Below are 27739 nucleotides of genomic sequence, written 5' to 3' on the forward strand. Positions count from 1 at the left end.
ACAGTGTACCATATTAACCTCCATATTAAGTATAGAACCACTATCACACAGAGTCTCAGTGAAATACGCCGCCATCGATCTCTAGTATACAAACATAAATGCACTGCCACAGAAAAGTACCCACCGCAAGAGGACTGGAACTCCCGTGGACGCGCCTCCGCCCCAACGCGCGTTTCGGTAATGAACCTTCGTCAGGGGGCATGCATAATGAATGGAAGACGAACTTAATAAAGGGAAGACCCCGGAAGTAGAAACCGCCGCAACCCGGAAACAGTAATGCCGCGTCATGACAACCACAACGCCGGCACGCTCCGAAGGAAGCAGGAGGACGCCAAAGAGCACAGGGGCCCCTTGTGATCAGAAGCGCCCAACCGCAACCACGGACGCGCGCAGGCGCAGGAGCGCCAGACACCTGTATGACAAAAAGGCACGTAGTAGATAAATACAAGCGAACGGCCACTGCGATAATCACGTAGCCAGATATAACCAACCAGGATAACTATATAGGAGTACCATTCACTAATGCCATATACAAACGATATACAGGAGATGAACCGGAAGTAAGCGCACGTCATCATTTGAACATAGTGTCCGGACCAATACAGGGCCCAGAAGGACACTAAGGCCAATATAATTCAAAACACAAATGTATAAGTACCGAACTACAAAGAATAATAATAATAATAATAACTACAAACGTGCGCTAATTCAGAAGATGGACAAGCATCATAATTACACATGTATATTTGTATACTTAAAGACATCCTGTTATAAATAGTGGTACATAATAAATCCACTATATAAATAGCCTACCGGGTGGCCACTCCCCCCATACAAAACACAAATAAACAAACACCCACCACTACAAGATAACCGAATACAACATTAGCAGCTGACATGACAATAGAACGTAAGCTTGATCCAGGAAATGGCAGTCCTTTTAAGTCCTCCAAAGAGAAACATAATATAAGAACTTGATGAAGTAAATCTACACGAATATGTCCATATCACAAAATCAGCATATAATAGCAATTATAGTGCTGGGGCTTAATGAACGGGAGAAAAATCCATATTAGTCTTTCGTATAATGATGTCTCAGTCACATCAGGGAATAGATGGTAAGGAAGACTTGATCCGGGAGAAGCGAAGAAACTGTACCATGGTATTCATATCACAGGGACGACTTCCACTAAAACAAACAAGATAAGTTAAAAAGTAACAAGAAATAAAAATTAAAAAAAACCAGAAGCCACGATTCCGATGCGGCAAAAAACCACAGCAAAACCCAACGATCACAGAAAGGGGGCAAAGCTAATATTGTCGTTAAGACCCATCGGCTGGACAGTATTGAGAGTCCAGATCCATCTGGACTCAATTTTTGCCAACCGCTGGAACGTATACCCTCCACGGATACCCACCTCCAACATCTCAATCCCCCTAGCCCTGAGAAGGCTGGCATCACAGTCATGGAACCTCTTGAAATGGCGTGGCAATGTTTTGAGGGTGGTGATGTCCTCCACAGCGGCCGCCGCGCCGATACCCAAGACATGCTCACGTATCCGTGTTTTCAGTTGGCGAGTGGTCATGCCAACATACATCTTTTCACACGGACATATTACCATATAAATTACATTCCTACTGGAACATGTAATCCTTTGCTTAATTTTAAATTCACGTGAGCCGTCAGAACTAAAAAAATTTGAGATTCTCTCAATATTCGGGCATGCAACGCAGCGGCCGCAGGGAGCACATCCCACACGAGTGGGCATAGAATCCAAAAAGGTACCCACCCTCTCTCCAGTGTAATGACTATGAACCAAGATGTCCCTGAGGTTTTTAGACCTTCTAACCGCGATGCCAGCCCTCTCAGGTACATATCGCGCAATGACAGGATCTGCTCTTAAAACGTGCCATGATTTCTGGAGGATACTTCTCATCTTTGGGAACTGGGAATGATATTTAGTCACATAGCGAACAATGTCCTGATTCCGTTTATCTTTTTTCTCATAAAGAAGCTATTCCCTCGAGGTGTATCTAGCTCTATTGAAAGCTCTTTTAATGCTTCGATTACTATGACCACGGGCTAGTAGTCTATTTTTTAAATCATCAGCCTGGCACAGAAAATCCGCTTCCGTGGAGCATAATCTGCGCAGGCGGAGGAACTGGCCTGTAGGAATAGCCCGAATGACATGGTGAGGATGCGAGGAAGAGGCGTGCAACAAGAGATTGGTCGAGGTGGGTTTTCTATAAATGACAGACTGCAGGCACCCACGAACATCACGTTTCAATGTGACATCCAAAAATTCAATGGTGTCTCCATCGAACTTATATGTCAAAAAAATGTTACATCCATTGTTGTTTAAGGATGTCATGAAGTCCCGCAGCCCCTCAGAGGAGCCCTGCCAGATCATCAAAATGTCATCAATGTACCGCGTCCAGGATAGGACGCGGCACATTGACTCCGGACGATCTGACAGGGGGAGGTCCCTCTCCCACAGCCCCAGGAACAGGTTAGCATAAGCAGGGGCAAAAGGAGCCCCCATAGCTGTTCCCTGGAGCTGTAGGAAGAAGGACCCCTTAAAAACAAAAAAATTGTGGGTAAGAGAAAATTCTAACAATTTATAAATCAAACTTATAATCTCTACTGGGAGGTTAGATGTACCCAAGAAGAATTCTATTGCACGGAGACCATCCTGATGCCGAATGCTGGTGTAAAGCGATTCGACATCAGCCGTCACTAACAATTCACCATCATCAAGATGGATCCCATCCATGCGCCTCAGAAGTTCTCCCGTGTCCTTAATATATGAAGGTAAGCTCTCTACCAATGGCTGCAATTTAGAGTCGATCCACTGGTTAACCTCGAGGTAGTTACCCCTACCAGAAATTATCGGACGGCCGGGAGGCGTCCTCATGTCCTTGTGAATCTTGGGGAGAAGGTAGAAAGTAGGTATAGTAGGTTCACGCACAACCAAGGCAGACGCAAGTTCGCCAGTGATAGTACCCATATCCCTGGCATTCTTGATAATATCAGTGAGTTGTTGCAAATAGGCCGACAAGGGGTTAAATGTGAGCTTTTTGTAACAAGTACGGTTATTAAGTTGCCGATAGGCCTCCTTCTCGTACATCGCATTAGGCCAGATGACCACATTTCCCCCCTTGTCGGCCGGCTTAAAAACAACATCCCCAAGGCTCTGAAGGACACGAAGACGCCCCCTCTCATCCCTAGTCAGATTATCTCTATAAATGTGACGGGGAATCTCTAAAAATTCTTTACTCACCAACTGCACAAACAGATCTACACTAGGACAGGTGGAAAGAGGAGGGAATTTAGTAGATTTGGGACGAATGGAAGCAGGGATCATACCTCCTTCAGGAGTATCATGCTCAGCAGCCAGTTCTTCCAATGTACGTAGGGCTATCTGTTCTTCCTCTGTAGGAAATAATGCAGCCAGATTACCATCAAAGAAAAACTTTTTAAATACCAATGATCTGGCGAACAGATGAAGGTCCTTAACAGCCTCAAACACATCAAATGGTGCTGAAGGTGAGAAGGAGAGTCCCTTTTCCAATAATTTGAAATCAATATCTGTAAAACTATGTGTACTAAGATTAATTACCTTATTGTTGTATTTTCTGGGCTCGGAGAGGTACTCATCACGTCTGTATGGATGGAAAGCGAAATCTCGCTGATTCCGTGTTGTCATCCTTGACCTAGTGGTCATTGAGGAAGTTGACTGCTCAGATGTATCACTAGCTGATGAAATTGATGTATGGGATGGTATGCGTCTCATCTGACCATCAAACTGTCTACCTTTCCTCCATAAATACACTCTCTTGCCCTCATAGTCTTGACGGTCTCTATTAAACTTATTAGCTTGAGTATCCTGGATTTTTTTGACGACCTTCTCTAGTGTTTTATCAATCTGTTTGTTAGTCATATCAATTTGCTCAGCCGACCCATGAGATTTCAAATCATCTTCTGCTGTTTTGATGGATGAATCCAGCTGGGCAATCACTCCTTTATTATAATCACTCAATAATTTCATTAATTGACTAGAGCAATTGTTGCACGCCTCCTCCCAGCCAGCCACCATGGCATCATCCTCAACAGGAAACGTGGGTATTACTCGGACACGTAGTCCACGAGGTATCATTTTCCTAGCTAGATAATTATCCAAAAAGGTACAGTTCCACCATAGCTTGGTCCGCTTTACCACCATATTTTGTAACATTGTCACTTGGTCATCCCATCTGCGATCGCTGGTATGCTGGGAGATGGTAGATTCACCTCCAAACACTTGATCAACATGTGAACGCCAGGCTATCTCCCTAGCCTTGAAGTCCATGCCTATAAGAAAATCTGTGCAAAACACAGCAAAAATAGAATAACAACAAATATAGCCAACTAACATGGTAACAATAATAATCTCAGAAATCTGTACCATTACTCAGAAAAGGACCTAAAGACCTATCATCAAAATACATATTGGCAACGAAGAAATAGATGATACACGGTCAAACACAGTATCATATAAAAATACAAACTTTATTAATATATATTAAAAACAAGTGCATGAAGGTGATACAAAAATTACGCCACAGCGAAAAAGCCGCAACAAAACACCAGAGGCGCGTGCACAGGAATGCCAGTCCTCAATACATAATATAGATAATATTCAGAGGTATAATCCAAAAAACAGAATAGAATATACAAAAAAACCTAAGAAAATAAACAAAGCAAACTAAATATGACAATGTATGGCATTTTCACTATAAAGTGGGGAACCGAACTGATGGCAGAAATGCACTACGACAGCCTACGTAGTGTGTAACACAGCCACGTAGTGTATAACACAGCCCATGTAGTATGTAGCACAGCCCATGTAGTATATTGCACAGCCCATGTAGTATATTGAACAGCCAACGTAGTACATTGCACAGCCCACGTAGTATATTGCACAGCCATGTAGTATATTGCACAGCCACGTAGTATATTGCACAGCCTACGTAGTATATAGCAGCCCACGCAGTATATTTCACAGCCCACGTAGTGTATAACAGCCCACGGAGTGTACAGCACAGCCACGTAGTATATAACACAGCCCACATAGTATATTGCACAGCCACGTATGTAGCACAGCCCACGTAGTATATTGCACAGCCACGTAGTATGTAGCACAGCCCACAGAGTATATTGCACAGCCCACATAGTATATTGCACAGCCCACGTAGTATAATTCACAGCACGTAGTATATTGCACAGCCATGTAGTATATTACATAGCCACGTAGTATATTGGACAGTCATGTAGTATGTAGCACAGCCCACGTAGTATATTGCACAGCCCACGTAGCATATTGCACAGCCCACGTAGTATATTGCACAGCCCACGTAGTATATTGCACAACCCACGTAGTATACAGCGACGTAGTATATTGCACAGCCACGTAGTATATTGGACAGCCACATAGTATGTAGCACAGCCCACGTAGTATATTGCACAGCCCACGTAGTATATTGCACAGCCATGTAGTATATTGCACAGCCACGTAGTATATTGCACAGCCTACGTAGTATATAGCAGCCCACGCAGTATATTTCACAGCCCACGTAGTGTATAACAGCCCACGGAGTGTACAGCACAGCCACGTAGTATATAACAGCCCACATAGTATATTGCACAGCCACGTATGTAGCACAGCCCACGTAGTATATTGCACAGCCCACGTAGTATATTGCACAGCCCACGTAGTATAATTCACAGCCATGTAGTATATTGCACAGCCCACGTAGTATATTGCACAGCCTACGTAGCATATAGCAGCCCACGCAGTGTATAACACAGCCCACGTAGTGTATAGCACAACCACGTAGTATATAACAGCCCACATAGTATATTGCACAGCCACGTAGTATGTAGCACAGCCCACAGAGTATATTGCACAGCCCACATAGTATATTGCACAGCCCACGTAGTATAATTCACAGCACGTAGTATATTGCACAGCCATGTAGTATATTACATAGCCACGTAGTATATTGGACAGTCATGTAGTATGTAGCACAGCCCACGTAGTATATTGCACAGCCCACGTAGTATATTGCACAGCCCACGTAGTATATTGCACAACCCACGTAGTATACAGCGACGTAGTATATTGCACAGCCACGTAGTATATTGGACAGCCACATAGTATGTAGCACAGCCCACGTAGTATATTGCACAACCCACGTAGTATACAGCAACGTAGTATATTGCACAGCCACGTAGTATATTGGACAGCCACATAGTATGTAGCACAGCCCACGTAGTATATTGCACAGCCACGTTGTATATTGGACAGCCACATAGTATATTGGACAGCCACGTAGTATATTGCACAGCCCACGTAGTATATTGCACAGCCACGTAGTATATTGCACAGCCACGTACAGTCATGGCCAAAAATATTGGCACCCCTGTAATTCTGTCAGATAATACTAATTTTCTTCCTGAAAATGATTGCAAACACAAATTATTTGGTATTATCATCATTTAATTTGTCTTAAATGAAAAAACACAAAAGAGAATGAAGCAAAAAGCAAAACATTGATCATTTCACACAAAACTCCAAAAATGGGCCAGACAAAAGTATTGGCACCCTCAGCCTAATACTTGGTTGCACAACCTTTAGCCAAAATAACTGACCAACCGCTTCCGGTAACCGTCAATGAGTTTCTTACAATGCTCTGCTGGAATTTTAGCCCATTCTTCTTTGGCAAGCTGTTCCAGGTCCCTGATATTTGAAGGGTGCCTTCTCCAAACTGACATTTTTAGATCTCTCCACAGGTGTTCTATGGGATTCAGGTCTGGACTCATTGCTGGCCACCTTAGAAGTCTTCAGTGCTTTCTCTCAAACCATTTTCTAGTGCTTTTTGAAGTGTGTTTTGGGTCATTGTCCTGCTGGAAGACCCATGACCTCTGAGGGAGACCCAGCTTTCTCACACTGGGCCCTACATTATGCTGCAAAATTTGTTGGTAGTCTTCAGACTTCATAATGCCATGCAACACAGTCAAGCAGTCCAGTGCCAGAGGCAGCAAAGCAACCCCAAAACATCAGGGAACCTCCGCCATGTTTGACTGTAGGGACCATGTTCTTTTCTTTGCTTCTTTTTTTCTCCTGTAAACTCTATGTTGATGCCTTTGCCCAAAAAGCTCTACTTTTGTCTCATCTGACCAGATAACATTCTTCCAAAACGTTTTAGGCTTTTTCAGGTAAGTTTTGGCAAACTCCAGCCTGGCTTTTTTATGTCTCAGGGTAAGAAGTAGGGTCTTCCTGGGTCTCCAACCATACAGTCTCTTTTTATTCAGATGCCGATGGATAGTACGGGTTGACACCTTGACAGACCTTCGGACTGCAGGGCAGCTTGAACTTGTTTGGATGTTAGTCGAGGTTCTTTATCCAACATCCGCACAATCTTGCGTTGAAATCTCCAGTCAATTTTTCTTTTCCGTCCACATCTAGGGAGGTTAGCCACAGTGCCACGGACTTTAAACTTCTTGATGACACCGCGCACGGTAGACACAGGAACATTCAGGTCTTTGGAGATGGACTTGTAGCCTTGAGATTGCTCCCGCTTCCTCACAATTTGGTTTCTCAAGTCCTCAGACAGTTCTTTGGTCTTCTTTCTTTTCTCAATGTGGTACACATAAGGACACAGGACAGGGGTTGAGTGAACTTTAATCCATGTCAACTGGCTGCAAGTGTGATTTAGTTATTGCCAACACCTGTTAGGTGCCACAGGTAAGTTACAGGTGCTGTTAATTACACAAATTAGAGAAGCATCACATGATTTTTCAAACAGTGCCAATACTTTTGTCCACCCCCTTTTTTATGTTTGGTGTGGAATTATATCCAATATGGCTTTAGGACAATTCTTTTTGTGTTTTTTCATTTAAGACAAATTAAATGAAGATAATAATACCAAATAATTTATGTTTGCAATCACTTTCAGGAAGAAAATGAGTATTATCTGACAGAATTGCAGGGGTGTCATTACTTTTGGCCATGACTGTAGTATATTACACAGCGACGTAGTATATAACAGCCCATGCAGTATATAACAGCCACGTAGTCCCCACATAGTATATAGCACAGTTAAGTAGTATATTGCACAGCCACGCAGTATATTGCACAGCTATGTAGTATATTGCACAGTCAACATAGTGTATTGCACAGTCCACGTAGTATATAACAGCCACGTAGTATATTACACAGCCCACGTAGTATATTGCACAGCCACGTAGAATATTGCACAGCTGACGCAGTATATAACAGCATACACAGTATATAGCACAGCCCACACAGTATATTACAGCCACGTAATTACACAGCCCACATAGTATATTGCACAGCCGATGTAGTATATAGCACAGCGATGTAGTATATAACACAGCCCATGCAGTATATAACAGCACACGTGGTTCCACTTATTATATAGCACAGCCACGTAGTATTTTGCACAGCCACGTAGTATGTAGCACAGCCCATATAGTATATAGCACAGCCCATGTAGTATATAGCACAGCCACGTAGTATATTGCACAACCGATGCAGTATATTGCAGAGCCGATGCAGTATATAACACAGCCCACGCAGTATACAGCACAGCCATGTAGTATATTACACAGTCCACGTAGTATATAGCACAGTCACGTATTATATTTCACAGCCGATGTAGTATATAGCACAGCCCACGTATATAACACAGCCCACACAGTATATAGCAATGTGGGCACCATATCCCTGTTAAAAAAAAAAAAGAATTAAAATAAAAAATAGTTATATACTCACCCTCCGACGGCCCCTGGATCCAGCCCAGGCCTTTTCCGCTCTTCGGGCGCCGCTCCGGTCCCAAGCAGCAATAACACATGATGTAGCGGTCTCGCGAGACTGCTACGTCATCTCCGGTCATTGCAGAAATGCATTCTGGGGAGGAGCGGGAAAGGCCTGGGCTGGATCCGGGGGCCGTCGGAGGGTGACTATATGATTTTTTAAATTTTTTTTGTATTATGCTTAACATATGTTTTTACTATTGATGCTGCATAGGCAGCATCAAAAGTAAAAAGTTGGTCACACAGAGGGTTAATGGCAGCGTTAACGGACTGCTTTACACCGTGATATGCTGCCGTGTAAGGCAGTCCGGTTAATGCTATGTGGGCGCTGACTGGGGGGTCAGAGTATGGAGGGGGCACTGACTGCAGGGGTGGATGGAGGGGCCAATTCACGGCCGGACTGTGCCCGTCTCTGATTGGTCGCGGCCTCGGGCTGAGACCCATCAGCGACGCGGGATTTCCGTGACAGACAGACGGAAGTGACCCGTAGACAATTATATAATCGAAGAGCAAATCCACAACATAATCCAAAACCAAGATATATATATATCACTGAATAGTGCAGAATTTTCTAGGACACTAGAATTCACAAAGTGAGGTAAAAGTGATGGGAAGAAGGGGAAGGGTGGGTAAATGGAGAAGGAAAACCTACCCGACTGCAACATGGGGTGTTTCGCTTCGTGAAGTGTATTGCTTCCAATTTAAACTGCCCTTTAAGAAAAAGAGATCGCAGAGTGGTTACAACGATCTATTGGTATATAGGTGGGAACTAGTTGCAGTGAAAACCGGCCAGCAAAAATTGAATGGCAACGTACCATAAAGGCTATAAAGCAAATAGCATAGCCTGTGTATGAAAAACAGGATCCAAAGGTTATACTACTACCTGTAAGGTTTAAGAGCAAGTTAGACAAGATGAAGTGCCTGGAATCAGGGTCTATATTTTCTTTGTATATTGTGATTAATATGTACACATTTCTTTTTTTTAATTATTTTTATTAAATTTTAACTTTTTATCTAGGTCATCACACTCACAAACTTTGGATTGCAGTACAGATCGAAACTCACAGAATTTGATTACCTACCAGGTAGTTTTATTATTTAAGAGTCTGCCATTATGAGCAAAATATGTGGTTTCAAGTCGTTATTTGTTGTAATTTTGTGACAAAATTTGTCAACCTATGTGTATATTCTAAAATAATTACCAATACCCACTTATATTCCAGTTTTTAAAGCTGTCAATGCTGTAGCTCCATTCCTGGGGATGAAACGGAGCTGACAAAGTGTCAAGGTCCTGCTTGCCAGTCAATCACTGGGGCCAATCAGACTACTAAGAGGCTATGGTCTTTTTGTGGTGTATGGGTACCATTTACATCTACCATGTACGGCCTGTGACTCCATAACTAGACTGCAAGTTTGGGACTCTTGAGACTCAGTATCTATACATGTCTGTATGAACCAGTTCTCAAAAAGGTGATTTCATCAGATAGCTTAACTCAACTGCAGAGGCACATATGAAGTTTCCAAAAGTAGGTTTATTTTCAAGCTGAAGTCTTGTAGTTATGCACAATTACGATAGGTAAAAAGACGATTCTGAACCAGAGCTATGTAGATATGAACTTACAACAGGCTGACGTACACTATCTGAGGAACAAGGGAGGAGTTACTGACATTAGAACTGAGCTACAGGGATGGAGTTCAAACTGCTAAAAAGCAAACCTGACTGCAGAGCAGAGTAGCAAAAGAAATAAAATATGATTCCCAAGTCGTGGAACATGACAGTTATTGTCAGTTACTGGTGCGCTATTTATTGGATTTATATCTGTTTCTGACCTGGCTTTGTTCCTTGTTTATTTTGCTGATTAAAAATTGGATGCCCTTCTAGATTTGACTTATTAACTGCATGATTACTGTGTCTGATGTTGGCTATCCTCTAAGTGAGCATGATTTTGTCACTGTCTCTAGTTGTGAGTTGACTAACTTGTGTTTTCACTTTCTGTAACTTTACTCAAGCTACACCATGGCTTCTACCCATTGACATATATGCTCACTGTATAGTGATTATAAGTCTGTCTGTAGGCGCCTATTTGAGTTGATGAATTTTATAATATAGATCATTACCTTAATATTCCACTGGACTTAAAAAATAATACTGTAAAAGTGTCGGTCAAAAGCTTAAAATATATCCAAGTTTTTGACAAATGCAGTTCAAGATGGCTGATCCTTCTTTCCTTTTACATCTTTAACTAGAAATATTTTGTGAGCATGGTCAGTGATATGGCTTAGCAAAGGAAAATAACTTTAGGAAATCTTCCTTCAAGGGTATGTGCACACGATGCAGATTTAGTGCATAACTGCAGCAGATTTTTCTGCAGCAGAAACGCTGCAGAACTGCACTGTGATTTACAGTACAATGTAAATCAATGTGAAAAAAAAAAAGCTGTCCACATGGTGCAGAAAAATCTGCGCAGAAACGCTGCAGATTTCAAAGAAGTGCATGTCACTTCTTTTGTGCAGTTCTGCAGCGTTTCTGCACCCTCCATAATAGAAATCCATTGGTAAAAACGCACCTGCGGATTCTGCCAGGAGATGCAGATTTAGTGCAGATTTTATGCAGAAAATTCTGCACCAAATCTGCATCGTGTGCACATACCCTAAGAGTTTTTGTTTTTTTTAATATGCACAGCTTTTTGGGGGATTCCATCACATAATGAAATCTCATTTGTTTATGAAGAATTGATCACATTTTTTAACCCCTTGACAAAAAATAGTTTAAATGGAATCTGTCACCAGGTTTTGCTACCTTATATGAGAGCATAGTATATCAGTACCATGTTACATGTACAGTATATATATATATATATATATATATATATATATATATATATATATATATATATATATATATATATATTATATATCCATATCACTATGTAGGGTAAAAGAAGTGAATCATAAATCCTTTAAAAGAAATACCTTATATACTCGAGTATAAGCTGAGATTTTCAGCCCATTTTTTGGGGCTGAAAGTGCCACTCTCGGCTTATACTCGAGTCATTGTCCCAGGGGGTCGGTGAGGGAGGGGGAGCGGCGGCTGTCACATACTTACCTGCTCCTGGCGCGGTCCCTGCATCTCCGATGATCTCTGGGCACCGGCAGTTCTTCCTGTGTTCAGTGACAGTCACGTGGTACCGCTCATTAAAGTAATGAATATGGTTGTGACTCCACTCCCATAGGGGTTGAGCGCATATTCATTACTTTAATGAGCGGTACCATGTGACCGCTGAACACCAGAACAAGTTGCCGGCGCTGAGACCATCTGTCAGTGAGATGCAGGGACCGTGCCGGGAGCAGGTGAGTATAACGGTGGAGGGTGAGCATTGCGCGATATTCACCTGTCCCCATTCCACCGCCGGGTACCGCTCCGTCTTCCGCGTGTTCTGGCTGTGACGTTCCAGTCAGAGGGCACGATGACGTGGTTAGTGCGCGCCCTCTACCTGAACCTCCGAAGACGGAGCGGTGCCTGGCGGGGGAACCGGGACAGGTGAATATCGCAAGTGCTGAGGTCCTGAGCAACGAGAGGTGAGTATGCCATTTTGTTTTTTAATCGCAGCAACAGCATATGGGGCATATTACTCTATGGAGCATCTTGTGGGGCATTAATCAACCTTTATGCAGCATTATATGGGGTAAATGTTTCTATGGAGCATCTTATGGGGCCATAATCAACCTTTATGCATTGTGCACTGGCTCACGAAGTACCTTATATGAGAGCATAGTATGTCAGTACCCTATTACATGTACAGTATATATATTATATATCTGCATCACTATGTAGGGTAAAAGAAGTGAAACATAAATACTTTAAAAGAAATACCTTATATACTCGCGTATAAGCTGAGATTTTCTGCCCATTTTTGGGGGCTGAAAGTGCCACTCTCGGCTTGTACTCGAGTCATTGTCCCAGGGGGTTGGCGGGGAAGGGGGAGTGACAGCTGTCAAATCATACTTACCTGCTCCCGGCGCCCGCAGCTTCTTCCTGTGTTCAGTGGTCACATGGTACCACTCATTAAAGTAATGAATATGGATGCATATTCATTACTTTAATGAGTGGTACGATGTGACCGCTGAACACAGGAAGAAGCTGCGGGCGCCGAAGATCACCAGTAGTGAAAAGCTGCCAGGGACCGCGCCGGGAGCAGGTGAGTATAATGGGGACTGGAGGGTATTGCGTGATATTCACCTGTCCGCGTTCCACCGCTGGGCGCCGCTGTGTCTTCTGCATCCTCTGCCTGTGACGTTCAGGTCGGAGGGCACAATGACACGATTAGTGTGCGCGCTGCCCTCTGCCTGAACAGTCACTGCGGAGGACGCGGAAAACACAGCGGCGCCCAGCGGTGGAACGTGGCCTGGCTATTCACTGCCTGCGTTGAGAAACACGTGATGGTGTCTCCGCAGCTCCTCTACATGCATTTGTATATTTCGGGGCAGTGTTCTGGATCACTGCATTGAGAAACACGTGATGATGTCTCCGCGGTGTTGGATGTTTTGGTCTCCACGAGGTCAATCATCCGTGCCTTTATAGACTTTCTACTAGGCACTGCTCCTGATAGCCAGTTTCCTACTCCACACTGATGAGGGGCAAAAACCCCGAAACAGCTATCTGTGGATGGATACCATGCTTGGCATAGGTGGTTTTCCTTTATTGGATGTTTTCCTTTATTGGATGCTGCCCTTCCCTTGGTTGTTCCTTCCCGGGGAAAGGCCTGGCTATTCACTGCCTGTGTTGAGGAACATGTGATGGTGTCTCCGCAGCTCCTCTACATAGATTTGCATATTTGGGGGCAGTGTTCTGGATCACTGCATTGAGAAACACGTGATGGTGTCTCCGCGGTGTTAGATGTTTTGGTCACCACAAGGTCAATCATCCGTGCCTTTACAGCGGTGGAACGTGGACAGGTGAATATTGCAAGTGCTTTGGGCCTGCTCAGGACAAGAGGTAAGTGATTTTATTTATTTTTTTATCGTAGCAGACGGCTATGGGGCAAATGTTTCTATGGAGCATCTTATGGGGCCATAATCAACCTATGCGGCGTTGTATGGGGCACATTATCTATGGAGCATCTTATGGGGTCATAATCAATCTATGCAGCATTGTATGGGGCACATTATGTATGGAGCATCTTATGGGGCCATAATCTATGCAGCATTGTATGGGGCACATTATCTATGGAGCATCTTATGGGGCCATAATCAACCTATGCAGCATTGTATGGGGCACATTATCTATGGAGCATCTTATGGGGCCATAATCAATCTATGCAGCATTGTATAGGGCATATTTTCTATGAAGCATCTTATGGGGCCTATCATAAACTTTATGGAGCATTTTATGGGACATATTTTATTATGGAGCATCTTATGGGGCAATCATGAACTGTATGGATCATTATCTGGGGCTCCTGACTCAATATGGATATTCAAAAACACGTAACCTACTGATGTCTCAATTAATTTTACTTTTATTGGTATCTATTTTTATTTTTGAAATTTATCGGTAGCTGCTGCATTTCCCACCCTAGGCTTATACTCGAGTCATTAAGTTTTCCCATTTTTTTGTGGCAAAATTAGGGGTCTCGGCTTATACTCGGGTCGGCTTATACTCGAGTATATACGGTACATTTTATTTGTAAAATGGGCAGTAAATCTATTCAGTGAACACACCATGACCACAGTATACTAGCCTGAATGATAAAGAGCAAAGGTTAGGGTTCTGTGTCCCTCCACCCCTATGTTCGCTTCGTTCTGCTTCCTCAAGGGAGGTTTCAGGGTGGGAGACATCGAGCATTAAATAGAGCAAGCCAGACACTGATTACTTTGCCCTGATATTATGTGACTGAAAGGGGAAAAAAAGGTAATATCGAAAATGGGCACACAATGAATTATTGGCACACGAGGTCTGTGCTGTGATCCATCCCACATATGCAAAGGAGTATCCGGCTAGTAGTAAAAGGAATGCAAGCATTCTGCATTGCCACGGTGACTAGGTGGTTGGTGGCACAGTTTATGGTCCAAAGATGCCATAGCAATTGAATGCTTGTGACGAGAGTTCAGTAGCGCATGCGCACTGCAGCGTGTCCGGGTATAATATGAAAAGCCTTAATGAGGATATTACAAATATGTCACTGCTATGGGCATGATACACTTGTCACAATGTAAAAATGCTGTTTGTACAGTATTTATAAATCAGGAATGTCTTTAGCTGGCTTGTTCTATAATGCTATATATCTCCCATACTGACATGGCCCTTGAGGAAACAGGATGAAACGTGCGTCGAAGTGGAGGGACACGGAACCCTAGCCTTTACTCTTTATTATCCAAGCGAGTATACTGTGGCCATAGTGTGTTCACTAAATAGATTTACTGCCCATATCACTGCATAATGATGCTATAGATACAGTGGGGCAAAAAAGTATTTAGTCAGTCAGCAATAGTGCAAGTTCCACCACTTAAAAAGATGAGAGGCGTCTGTAATTTACATCATAGGTAGACCTCAACTATGGGAGACAAACTGAGAAAAAAAAATCCAGAAAATCACATTGTCTGTTTTTTTATCATTTTTTTTGCATATTATGGTGGAAAATAAGTATTTGGTCAGAAACAAACAATCAAGATTTCTGGCTCTCACAGACCTGTAACTTCTTCCTTAAGAGTCTCCTCTTTCCTCCACTCATTACCTGTAGTAATGGCACCTGTTTAAACTTGTTATCAGTATAAAAAGACACCTGTGCACACCCTCAAACAGTCTGACTCCAAACTCCACTATGGTGAAGACCAAAGAGCTGTCAAAGGACACCAGAAACAAAATTGTAGCCCTGCACCAGGCTGGGAAGACTGAATCTGCAACAGCCAACCAGCTTAGAGTGAAGAAATCAACAGTGGGAGCAATAATTAGAAAATGGAAGACATACAAGACCACTGATAATCTCCCTCGATCTGGGGCTCCATGCAAAATCCCACCCCGTGGGGTCAGAATGATCACAAGAACGGTGAGCAAAAATCCCAGAACCACGCGGGGGGACCTAGTGAATGAACTGCAGAGAGCTGGGACCAATGTAACAAGGCCTACCATAAGTAACACACTACGCCACCATGGACTCAGATCCTGCAGTGCCAGACGTGTCCCACTGCTTAAGCCAGTACATGTCCGGGCGCATCTGAAGTTTGCTAGAGAGCATTTGGATGATCCAGAGGAGTTTTGGGAGAATGTCCTATGGTCTGATGAAATCAAACTGGAACTGTTTGGTAGAAACACAACTTGTCGTGTTTGGAGGAAAAAGAATACTGAGTTGCATCCATCAAACACCATACCTACTGTAAAGCATGGTGGTGGAAACATCATGCTTTGGGGCTGTTTCTCTGCAAAGGGGCCAGGACGACTGATCCGGGTACATGAAAGAATGAATGGGGCCATGTATCGTGAGATTTTGAGTGCAAACCTCCTTCCATCAGCAAGGGCATTGAAGATGAAACGTGGCTGGGTCTTTCAACATGACAATGATCCAAAGCACACCGCCAGGGCAATGAAGGAGTGGCTTCGTAAGAAGCATTTCAAGGTCCTGGAGTGGCCTAGCCAGTCTCCAGATCTCAACCCTATAGAAAACCTTTGGAGGGAGTTGAAAGTCCGTGTTGCCAAGCGAAAAGCCAAAAACATCACTGCTCTAGAGGAGATCTGCATGGAGGAATGGGCCAACATACCAACAACAGTGTGTGGCAACCTTGTGAAGACTTACAGAAAACGTTTGACCTCTGTCATTGCCAACAAAGGATATATTACAAAGTATTGAGATGAAATTTTGTTTCTGACCAAATACTTATTTTCCACCATAATATGCAAATAAAATGTTAAAAAAACAGACAATGTGATTTTCAGGATTTTTTTTTCTCAGTTTGTCTCCCATAGTTGAGGTCTACCTATGATGTAAATTACAGACGCCTCTCATCTTTTTAAGTGGTGGAACTTGCACTATTGCTGACTGACTAAATACTTTTTTGCCCCACTGTATATGCTATATTAAATATGACTTCAGTCACATTATGACGAATATACACTACTTTTGCCATATTACATATGAGATGATAGATATTTCTTTTAACTGTTTTCCGTGTCCCTCAGTCTGTGATGCACCTATGTTTTTATATTTTGTATGTTATTTAATTTTTACAAATAACATTTAATTATTCTAAAAGATTTATGATTCACTTCTTTTACCTTGCATACATAGTAGTATGGTTATAAATACATGTAACAGTGCTAATATACTATGGTCTTTGAAGTGCTATCCTACATATCATATGCATTAGTAGATGTAGAGGACATAATTTATATTGATTTTCTTATTAGCTTAGCATAATGTACAAAAAGACACCCTGATTCCAATGATGTATGACTTGGTTTACTGCATACAGCAGTTGTGACTAGGGAGGAGCAGACCCGTGGATGTTCGAGTTCGGCAGGTTCAATGAAGCTACAGGTAAGTTTGGTTCGGGACCGAACTGACCAAGAATCCAAACCCAATAGCAGTCTATGGGAACCCAAAGTTCGGTGCGTAAAAATGATCATAGTAAGGGCTAGGGGGCTGCAAAAGGAAGCTAAATGGGAGTAGGAGCAGAAAAATGTGGATAGAAAAATGACTTAAAATAACAGAATGCAAAAAAAAGAAAAACGTATAATCTTGAAGTAGGAAGTGGAGGTCCCAAGTGGAGCAGGATGTTGAGGAGGAGGTGGCGGTGTAGGTGGAAGAGGAGGAGGAGCTAGCCACACTTTTTTTTAATTTATTTTTTGGGGGGACTTCTGAAAACAGGCAGTGTAATAATCTTGCGGCCCCTTTCTCTCTGTATACAGGCCATGTAATATTCTGCAATTTTTTGGGTTGAAACAATGAGAATAGCATCAAATAGCAGATGTGGCCGTGTTGCTGGTGGTGATGTAGCTGCTGCAGGGATAGAGAGGGCATGGTCGATCTGTATCTGCTAAGCGCCCAAATGAAACACCTTCCTCTGCTGCAGGCAGTCAATAGAACATTCTGTGTAATTTTGTAAGCCTGAGTACCGTTTGATGAATGAGGATGCCAGAACCAGTAGAGGTGGTTTTAGATTGGTTGGCTGAGAGTGCCTTTGTTTTGTCTTTCACCTGGTCCCGTGCTGAAAGCGCAGATTTGGCACCTGTGAGCCATTGGCATCTGTCTTCTACATCGCCCCCTTGCATATCAGGCAAGCATTCTGAACCCAAAATCATGCAACAGTCACTTCTGTTTTTTGATGACTCTGCTAGCTGTGGTTCTGTGTGCCATTATTATTATTATTATTATTATTATTTATTGTTATAGCGCCATTTATTCCATGGCGCTTTACATGTGAGGAGGGGTATACATAATAAAAACAAGTACAATAATTTTAAACAATACAAGTCATAACTGGTACAGGAGGAATGAGGACCCTGCCCGCGAAGGCTCACAATCTACAAGGGATGGGTGAGAATACAGTAGGTGAGGGTAGAGCTGGTCATGCAGCGGTTTGGTAGATCGGTGGTTACTGCAGGTTGTAGGCCTGTCTGAAGAGGTGGGTCTTCAGGTTCTTTTTGAAGGTTTCGATGGTAGGCGAGAGTCTGATGTGTTGTGGTAGAGGGTTCCAGAGTAGGGGTGATACGCGAGAGAAATCTTGTATACGATTGTGAGAAGAGGAGATAAGAGGGGAGTAGAGAAGGAGATCTTGTGAGGATCGGAGGTTGCGGGTAGGTAAGTACCGGGAGACGAGGTCACAGATGTATGGAGGACACAGGTTGTGGATGGCTTTGTACGTCATGGTAAGGGTTTTGTAGTGGAGTCTCTGGGCAATGGGGAGCCAGTGAAGGGATTGACAGAGGGGAGAGGCCGGGAAATAGCGGGGGGACAGGTGGATTTGTCGGGCAGCAGAGTTTAGAATAGATTGGAGGGGTGCGAGAGTGTTAGAGGGGAGGCCACAGAGCAGGAGGTTGCAGTAGTCAAGGCGAGTGATGATGAGGGCATGGACTAGGGTTTTTGCAGTTTCATGGTTGAGGAATGAACGGATTCGTGAAATATTTTTGAGTTGAAAGCGGCAGGAAGTGGAAAGGGCTTGGATATGTGGTTTGAAGGAGAGATCAGCGTCAAGGATTACCCCGAGGCAGCGAGCTTGTGGGACTGGGGAGAGTAGGCAGCCATTTACTGTAATGGATAGGTTCGTTGGGGGGGTCGCGTGAGATGGGGGAAAGATGATGAATTCTGTTTTATCCATGTTAAGTTTTAAAAATCTAGTGGAGAAGAAGGATGAAATAGCAGACAGACATTGAGGGATTCTGGTTAGAAGGGAGATGATATCTGGTCCAGAGATGTAGATCTGTGTGTCGTCAGCGTAGAGGTGATACTGAAAGCCATGAGATTCTATGAGCTGTCCCAGGCCAAAGGTGTAAATGGAGAAGAGCAAGGGCCCAAGAACTGAACCTTGTGGGACTCCGACAGATAAGGGGCGAGGTGAGGAGGTGGTGTGTGAGTGGGAGACGCTGAATGTCCTGTCTGTTAGGTATGATGAGATCCAGGATAGGGCCAAGTCTGCGATGCCAAGGGATGAGAGGGTTTGTAATAATAGGGAATGGTCCACTGTGTCAAAGGCAGCCGACAGGTCGAGGAAGAGGAGGACAGAGTAGTGTTGCTTGCTCTTGGCGGTTAAGAGGTCATTGGTGACTTTAGTTAGGGCAGTTTCGGTGGAATGGTGTGACCGGAAGCCAGATTGTAGGCGGTCAAAGAGGGAGCAAGAAGAGAGATGGGAAGACAGTTCAAGGTAAATGTGTTGTTCCAGTAGTTTGGAGGCATAGGGGAGAAGTGATATAGGGCGATAGCTAGATACAGAGGATGGGTCAAGAGAGGGCTTTTTGAGGATAGGTGTGATGGAGGCATGTTTAAAGCTTGAGGGGAAAACACCAGTTGTTAGTGATAGGTTGAAGAGATGGGTTAGGGTTGGGATGAAGACTGTGGTGAGGTTTGGGATGAGGTGGGATGGGAGTGGGTCAAGTGCACAGGTGGTGAGATGCGATCTTGAGAGTAGAGTGGAGAGTCGATCTTCTGTAATGGTGGAGAAGTTGGTTTTGGAGGTGGAGGGCTGGGAAATTGGGAGGAAGGGCTCTGGGGGTTGTTGACCAAAACTGTCTCTAATGCTATCAATCTTCTGCTTGAAAAATGAGGCAAAGTCTTCAGCGGAGATAAGTGGGGAGGGAGGAGGTGCTGGGGGACGGAGGAGAGAATTGAAGGTGTTGAATAACTGTTTAGGGTTGTGAGAGAGAGAGGATATGAGAGATGAGAAGTACGTTTGTTTAGTTGTGGCGAGTGTGGTCTTGAAAGTAGTGAGGGACTGTTTGAATGCGATGAAGTGCTCATTGGAATGGGATCTTTTCCATCTGCGCTCAGCAGCCCTGGAAGCTCGCCTCAGTTCTTTGGTCAGGCTGGTGTGCCAGGGCTGTCTGTTGATTTTGCGAGCTTTGGTATGTGTAAGTGGGGCAGCAGATTCCAAAGCTGCAGATATTGTGGTGTTATATAGAGCAGCAGCGTCATCCGCATTGTGTAAGGAACTTATGCCTGTGAGGGGGAGGAGGGATTCAGAGAATGAATGTAGGTCAAGATGTTTAAGATTTCTGCGAGGGTGTGAAAGTTTGTGGGGTGGGGATTGTAGACATGGAGTGGAGAGAGATGAGAATGTGAGAAAGTTGTGGTCAGAGAGTGGAAGAGGTGAGTTAGAGAGGTTAGATAGAGAGCAGAGGCGGGTGAAGATGAGGTCCAGTGTGTGACCGTCTTTGTGAGTGGCTGCAGAGGACCATTGAGTGAAGCCGAAGGAGGAAGTGAGAGTTAGAAGTTTAGTGGCAGCTGAGAGGGAAGTGTCAATGGGGATGTTGAAGTCGCCCATGATGATAGTGGGAATGTCCGCAGAAAGGAAATGAAGTAGCCAGGTGGTGAAGTGGTCAAAGAAGGTGGTGGCTGGCCCTGGGGGGCGGTAAATGACAGCCAGTTGGAGGTTGGTGGGGGAGTAGATGCGCATAGAGTGCACCTCAAAGGAAGGGAGGGTAACAGAGGGTGGCAGTGGGATTGGGGTGAAGGAGCAGTTATCTGACAGGAGAAAACCAACTCCTCCGCCATGCTTGCTGCTGGGGCGGGGTGTGTGGGAAAGGTGGAAGCCACCGTAAGAGAGTGCAGCAGGGGAGACTGTGTCAGAAGGGGTGAGCCAGGTTTCGGTGATGGCGAGGAAGGAAAGTTTGGTAGTAACAAAGAGATCATGGATGTAGGAGAGCTTGTTGCAGACCGAGCGAGCATTCCACAGAGCTCCTGTTAGTGGGACTGGGGAGGCGGGGGCTGGGCGAATGGGTATAAGGTTAGAGAGGTTACGGAAGTTTGTGATAGAGCGTGGATGGGAGGTAGAAATGATTGTGGGAATATGGTGAGGAGGACCAGGATTTGGAGAGATATCACCAGCAGTAAGAAGGAGCAGAGAAAGTGTTAGCAAGTGGGAGCAGGAGAGGGCATGAGGGGGCTGTCTGTGCTTGGAGACAGAGGATTGTATGTTAAGGAACAGTTCTGTGGAGGAGGTGAGGTGGATGGGGAGGATCCACCTGACCGTGCCCTACACTTTGAAAAGATTGAGTGCACTGATGCACAACTTGTCCTGTTTGAGGATTAGTACAGGAGGGATAGTGCAAACGGTCAGTGGACCACCGCAGCACATCTCTGATTATGCTAATGATGAAACAAAGGTGCCAACTGCTGCAGTTTCCTGCTATGTGTACATAGGCAAAAAGGGCAGTGATGAAGACTGGGTGGAACATTATGCTGGGGATTATTATTATATTTATTTTTAGAGCACCTTTGATTCCATGGTGCTGTACATGAGGAATAGTTACATACAAAACACAAATAGAAATTACAATGAACAAACTAATAGTGACAGACCGATACAGGGGGCGAGAACCCTACTCTTACTGCCTTACATTCTACAGGATAATGGGGAAGGAGACAGTAGGTTTGGAAAGTTCTGAATATAGGGGTTAGGTCACAGAATTCTACAGGATGGGGGATAGTCGTGAGAAGTTTTGCAGGCGATTGGATGAGGAATGTACGATTATGGAGGAGAGAAGGAGGTCTTGGGAGGATCAAAGATTACGTGGTGGGAGATTAGTTCAGAGATATATGGGGTAGATAGTAGGGCTGTGGAGTCGGTAGGCTAAATCTCTAACTCTGACTCCTTAATTTCCATGACTCCGACTCCACGACACTGACTCCCTCATACATGGCTCATGTTTAAGTGACAAATTTACTGTGGTAAATTGTTAACATCAGGCTTTTAATCATTATTATGATACAAAATCATTTAGATAGAACATAAAAAATATTTATTGGAATACAACTTTAGAACAAAAAACTTTCATATTTACAATTTATTATACACTCTGCAGTAAGTGTAAAAAAAAAGTTTTCAACAAAAACGTACTGAATAACATTTGTGAAGTCTATGAATTTGTTCTGAGAAATAGTGTCGCCTCCATGAGATCCTCCTTTATAGACGACTTCACATCTGACCTAATTATTTTAAGGCTAGAGAGCAACCTCTACACTAAATTGGGTTGGTGGTAAAACAGTAACCACATGGGCAACATCTCTAACAATTTCAGGGTATAAAGGAATTGACTCGTGCACAGTCAGTTTTGATGAACGATTGAACTCTTCTACTTCTTTGAGAGCAAGGGAAAAACGTTGCTGAAATATGGTCAATCTGTTTTCTATGGGTGTGGAATCTTTTTCCCTGCAGCAACGCTTTGCCTGCTCCATGTCGTTCAAATACTTGTCGAAATCAAACTCCTCATCTGATGAGGATGAGGGGACAGCAGCAGCAAAACTGGCACGATCTGAGTCTTCTTGCTCTTGGCCGTCCTGTAGCTCATCCTAACTGCTACCTCAATCAAAGCTTCTTTTCCTTTAGTAAGCTATTGATCATCCAGCAATATATGATGACTCTTGTCCACATAAACAGCTGCTAGAAGAGTTTTATTTTCTAATAGCAGTGTCTCTGTTTCATTGAAGCAGCAATGCCATCTGCGATTAAACCTTCTCTTTGGGACAGGCAAAACAACAAGTTCTTTGACTCCTTTATAAAAATGCCAGGAGTTAAATCCTCAGCTTGTAACTTTATAGTCACTGTAAATGGGTGATGAAGAAATTCCTTCAATTCAGCCACCTTTGTCCATTGACCATCATGTAGTGTTACCTGAGGGTTGGCCATATCTACAAGGAAGGGTTTCAGCTAAAGCAATCACTCAATCATTAAATAGGTGCTGCCCTACCTAGTGGCTTGATCCACAATTGCCCATTTTCCAGCACGTCTCTTCAAGATGAAATCAATTTTAGGGGTTCTGGTAGCGATAGCCAATTTCCTCACTTTGCCAATCAGAGTTCCAGCATGTCCCTCTTGCAGGCTATTTCTTATTGCCAGCTGCAGCGTATGCACAACACAGCACATGTGATGAATAGGAAAGAGGTGTGAAGCATTTTCAACAAGATCATCTAATTGTAAAGAATCATTTTGCTGTTCTTCTATAGTAAAATCTGTTCCTCCTTTATGGAAACAGGACCGTGACCTTCCATCTCCAACATACTGAATGTGAAATTGTTCTTCTAGCTGCTGTTCACCTTCATTATTCTCATTCATCAGTTTAATTGTACTTATCATGTTTGCAGCATTATCAGTTACACTAGCAAGAACCTGTTTTTTTAGTTCATAATCTTGCAGAACTTTTTCCACTAAGCTGTGGAAAAACTGGCTGCCGTGAAGAGCTATAGTATCTTTTACTGCCAGCGTCTTAGTATAAATTTTTTTTTTATAAAAATTTTCAAGAGAAACACCAAGTTTGCGGGCATTTCTGCATTAAGAGCTGTAAAAGCTGGTCATGCAAATAATGATAATGGTACACAGCCCTTCACAACAAGCTCGATGAGTTGTCTTTCAAAAACATCTTCTATCATTGTTGCAGTAACTTTGTCACTTACAAAATATCTTGTAACCGACGTTTGAGATGCTCTTTACTCCTTTGCCTGGCGGTAAGTGCTGGTCTCTGGTTTCTTGGTGCTGCTGTGATCTTTTTCAATCACAATTTTGTAAATTTATGGGTGGCAGTGTTGTAAATGTCTTCTTAGATTGGAAGCTCTTGAAGGAGCATTTTTATCACTGCCTGAGTATGCACTGATTTTGGCATCACAGCATTTGTTTTCATCTGGGTCACTTATACACTGACAACACAAAAAATGTTTTTTTTTTATCTTGAGTCACTGTAAAATACTCAAATACAGCTGACTTCATAAGATGCTTCTTAGACATTTTGTAATTATGTAAATTCGCTCTCAAAATATTTTTGTCCTGTAAAAAAATATGGTATATTGTAATTCTTGCAAGAATAGGGAATCACGTACTGTATAATTTAGGATATGAATAAAGCAATCTTTGCATAAATCAATAGGACAGATGATAAGTATAAAGTTTGTAAAATATGTTAGATAGCTTTATACTGAACTTTCAATGTCAGGCTTGTCTCAGTGTACAGCTCACTAAATGCTTCACATCATATTTCTTCACAGTCTATGAAGAAGGGAGGAGGGAAGGAGCATGTTTGTACTGAATTATATTTCAGAACACACACATACAAATATATATGTTCTCATTGATCTTGTTGCTGTATTTCTGAATTTGAGATGTTAGAAAACAGTTTTTCCCCTTATATTCTATGTATAGTTGAAGATACAAAAGAGCACAGTGAGGTCAAAAATACTCTATTGTAAAAAAAATCACAGTAATAAGCAAGTGCCAGTCAAAAGATGGAAAAAACAGGGTATTTAGTTGATACGTTCTTTTGCAAAAAAGTATACTAAGCTGCTCCACCAATCGTCAAGGTATACCCATATAGAGCAGTCCTACCTAATGATCCCTATCTGATGTATTTAAAAACCTGATCATCTGTATAGTACCTGTATAAGCAGGGTTCAGAGAGGGAATTTTCATGTGGACATGCTGGATGGAACAGCCTTGTGACGATTGGTGAAGCAGCTTAGTATACATTTTTTTGCAAAAAAAGTATCATTTAAATACCCCGTTTTTTCCATCTTTTGACTGGCACTTGCTTATTACTGTGATTTTTTTTTTTTACAACAGAGTACCGTATATACTCGAGTATAAGCCGACCCGAGTATAAGCCGACCCCCCTAATTTTGCCACAAAAAACTGGGAAAACTTATTGACTCGAGTATAAGCCTAGGGTGGAAATGCAGCATTTACCGGTGAATTTCAAAAATAAAAATAGATCATTCTTGCCCCATAGCTGTGCCATATAGTGCTCTGCATGTTCATTATTGCCCCATAGCTGTGCCATATAGTGCTCTGCACCATTCATATTTCCCCATAGCTCTGCCATATAGTGCTCTGCACCGTTCATATTGCCCCATAGCTCTGCCATATAGTGCTCTGCACCGTTCATATTTCCCCATAGCTCTGCCATATAGTGCTCTGCACCGTTCATATTTCCCCATAGCTCTGCCATATAGTGCTCTGCACCGTTCATATTGCCCCATAGCTCTGCCATATAGTGCTCAGCACCGTTCATATTTCCCCATAGCTGTGCCATATAGTGCTCTGCACCGTTCATATTTTCCCATAGCTCTGCCACATAGTGCTCTGCACCGTTCATATTGCCCCATAGCTCTGCCATATAGTGCTCTGCACCGTTCATATTTCCCCATAGCTGTGCCCCATATAGTGCTCTGCACTGTTCATTTTTGTCCCATAGCTGCCATATAGTGCTCTGCACCGTTCATATTTCCCCATAGCTGTGCCATATAGTGCTCTGCACCGTTCATATTTCCCCATAGATGCTCCACATAAATCTCTGCCATTGCTGCTGCTGCAATAAAAAAAAAATGCCATACTCACCTTTCTTGCTTGCAGCTCCCAGCGTCCGGTCCCGGCGTCTCTCCGCTCTGACCGATCTGGCAGAGGGCGGCGCGCACACTATATGCGTCATCGCGCCCTCTGACCTGCACAGTCAGTGCAGATAGACGCCGGGAAGATGGAGTGACGCCGGGAAGATGGAGCGGCGCCGGGAAGATGGAGCGGCGCCCGGCGGCTGGAACGTGGACAGGTAAATATGCGATACTTACCTGCTTACAGCTGTCTTCGGTGCCGCAGCTTCTTCCTCTATCAGCGGTCACCGTTATCGCTGATTAGAGAAATGAATGTGGCTCCACCCCTATGGGAGGGGGAGCCGCTTATTCATTTCTCTAATGAGCGGTCCCACGTGACCGCTGAACAGTGGAAGAGCTGCAGCACCGAAGACCGTGGGACAGGCGGGGAGCGCCAGGATCGCTGGAAGCAGGTAAGTATGCCTCAGTGCCCTCTCCCCCTCACCCGCCGACCCTGCCACCCACCTTGACTCGAGTATAAACCGAGAGGGGCACTTTCAGCCCAAAAATTTGGGCTGAAAATCTCGGCTTATACTCGAGTATATACGGTATTTTTGATCTCACTGTGCTCTTTTGTGTCTTCAAGTTTCTTGGTGGTGTGTGAACAGGTTCTTACAGACTTGTTCATTGTGCAAGTAGCCCATGTGTTTCTGGTTCTGTAATTGTTCTCTTGTTTCTACAAGACTAGGGAGTCCACCTCTCCTTATGGGTCATTTGCATCAAAGCTGTTCCATCCAGCATGTCCACATGAAAATTCCCTCTCTGAACCCTGCTTATACAGGTACTATACAGAGATGATCAGGTTTTTAAATACATCAGATAGGGATTATATACAATAGGTAGGACTGCTCTATATGGGTATACCTTGACGATTGGTAGAGCAGCTTAGTATACATTTTTTTGCAAAAAAACGTATCAGCTAAATACCCTGTTTTTTCCATCTTTTGACTAGCACTATTTTTTACCTCACTGTGCTCTTTTGTGTCTTCAAGTTTCTTGGTGGTGTGTGAGCAGGTTCCTATAGACTTGTTCATTGTGCAAGTAGCCCATGTGTTTCTGGTTCTGCCATTCTATGTATAGTGTATATAATTCATCAGGGCAGCTAATTTCTCCAAACATGAGCTAAGAGGAAAAACAAACTAAAACATCAAGCATACAGAGACAACATATACTGGACTATTGATTTTTGCACAGTTTATTGAAAGTTTAGATATGCTTTATGAAGTACTTACCTTCTTTAATCCTGCTTTCCTGTTCACTCCAGAAGTTCTGAGATGAATGCAGGCTTTCCTTCCATGTGTGTTTGTTATTTTTTTCCCCTTATCTGCAGAGGAGGAGCCCCACTACTTATCATGAACATAAGCTGCAGCACAGATTCATCTCAGCTAAAAGTCTAGACCTTAGATCAGGAATAGGACAGACATTTATAGGACATTTCATAACTTTCCCAAATTCTTATGAAAAAAATATTCCCCACAAACTGCATTGAACTACTGTACCCAATTTATTATATATTTTAGTACTCAGTCCATTTTATACCGACTCCAACACTGACTTCACCAAAATGGGCTCCGACTCAGACTCCACAGCCCTGGTAGACAGATTATGGATGGCTTTGTAGGTCAGTGTTACTGTCTTGAAGTGTATTTGTTGTGGAATTGGGAGACAATGAAGGAATTTGCAGAGTGGAGAAGTAGTGAGGTCAGATTTGGATAAGTAGGGCAGCAGAGGTATGGACAGACTGGGGAGGTGTGATGATGCAATGGGGGATGAGACCGTCCTAGACCCCACGTGGAGTCACGGC

At 43.4% G+C, this 27739-nt stretch overlaps 1 protein-coding gene across 1 annotated transcript in view; it reads left to right on the forward strand.

Moving 5' to 3' along the window:
* Window positions 1-27739, forward strand: part of REDIC1 (regulator of DNA class I crossover intermediates 1) — a 69976-nt gene that overhangs the window by 34383 nt on the left and 7854 nt on the right. The window contains exon 3 of the mRNA XM_069762048.1: window positions 9897-9963. Within this exon, the coding sequence (XP_069618149.1) occupies window positions 9897-9963 (67 nt within the window). The remainder of the gene's footprint in view (window positions 1-9896; window positions 9964-27739) is intronic.

This window comes from Ranitomeya imitator, chromosome 4, assembly GCF_032444005.1.
Source record: "Ranitomeya imitator isolate aRanImi1 chromosome 4, aRanImi1.pri, whole genome shotgun sequence".
In the NCBI taxonomy this organism is placed as follows: domain Eukaryota; kingdom Metazoa; phylum Chordata; class Amphibia; order Anura; family Dendrobatidae; genus Ranitomeya; species Ranitomeya imitator.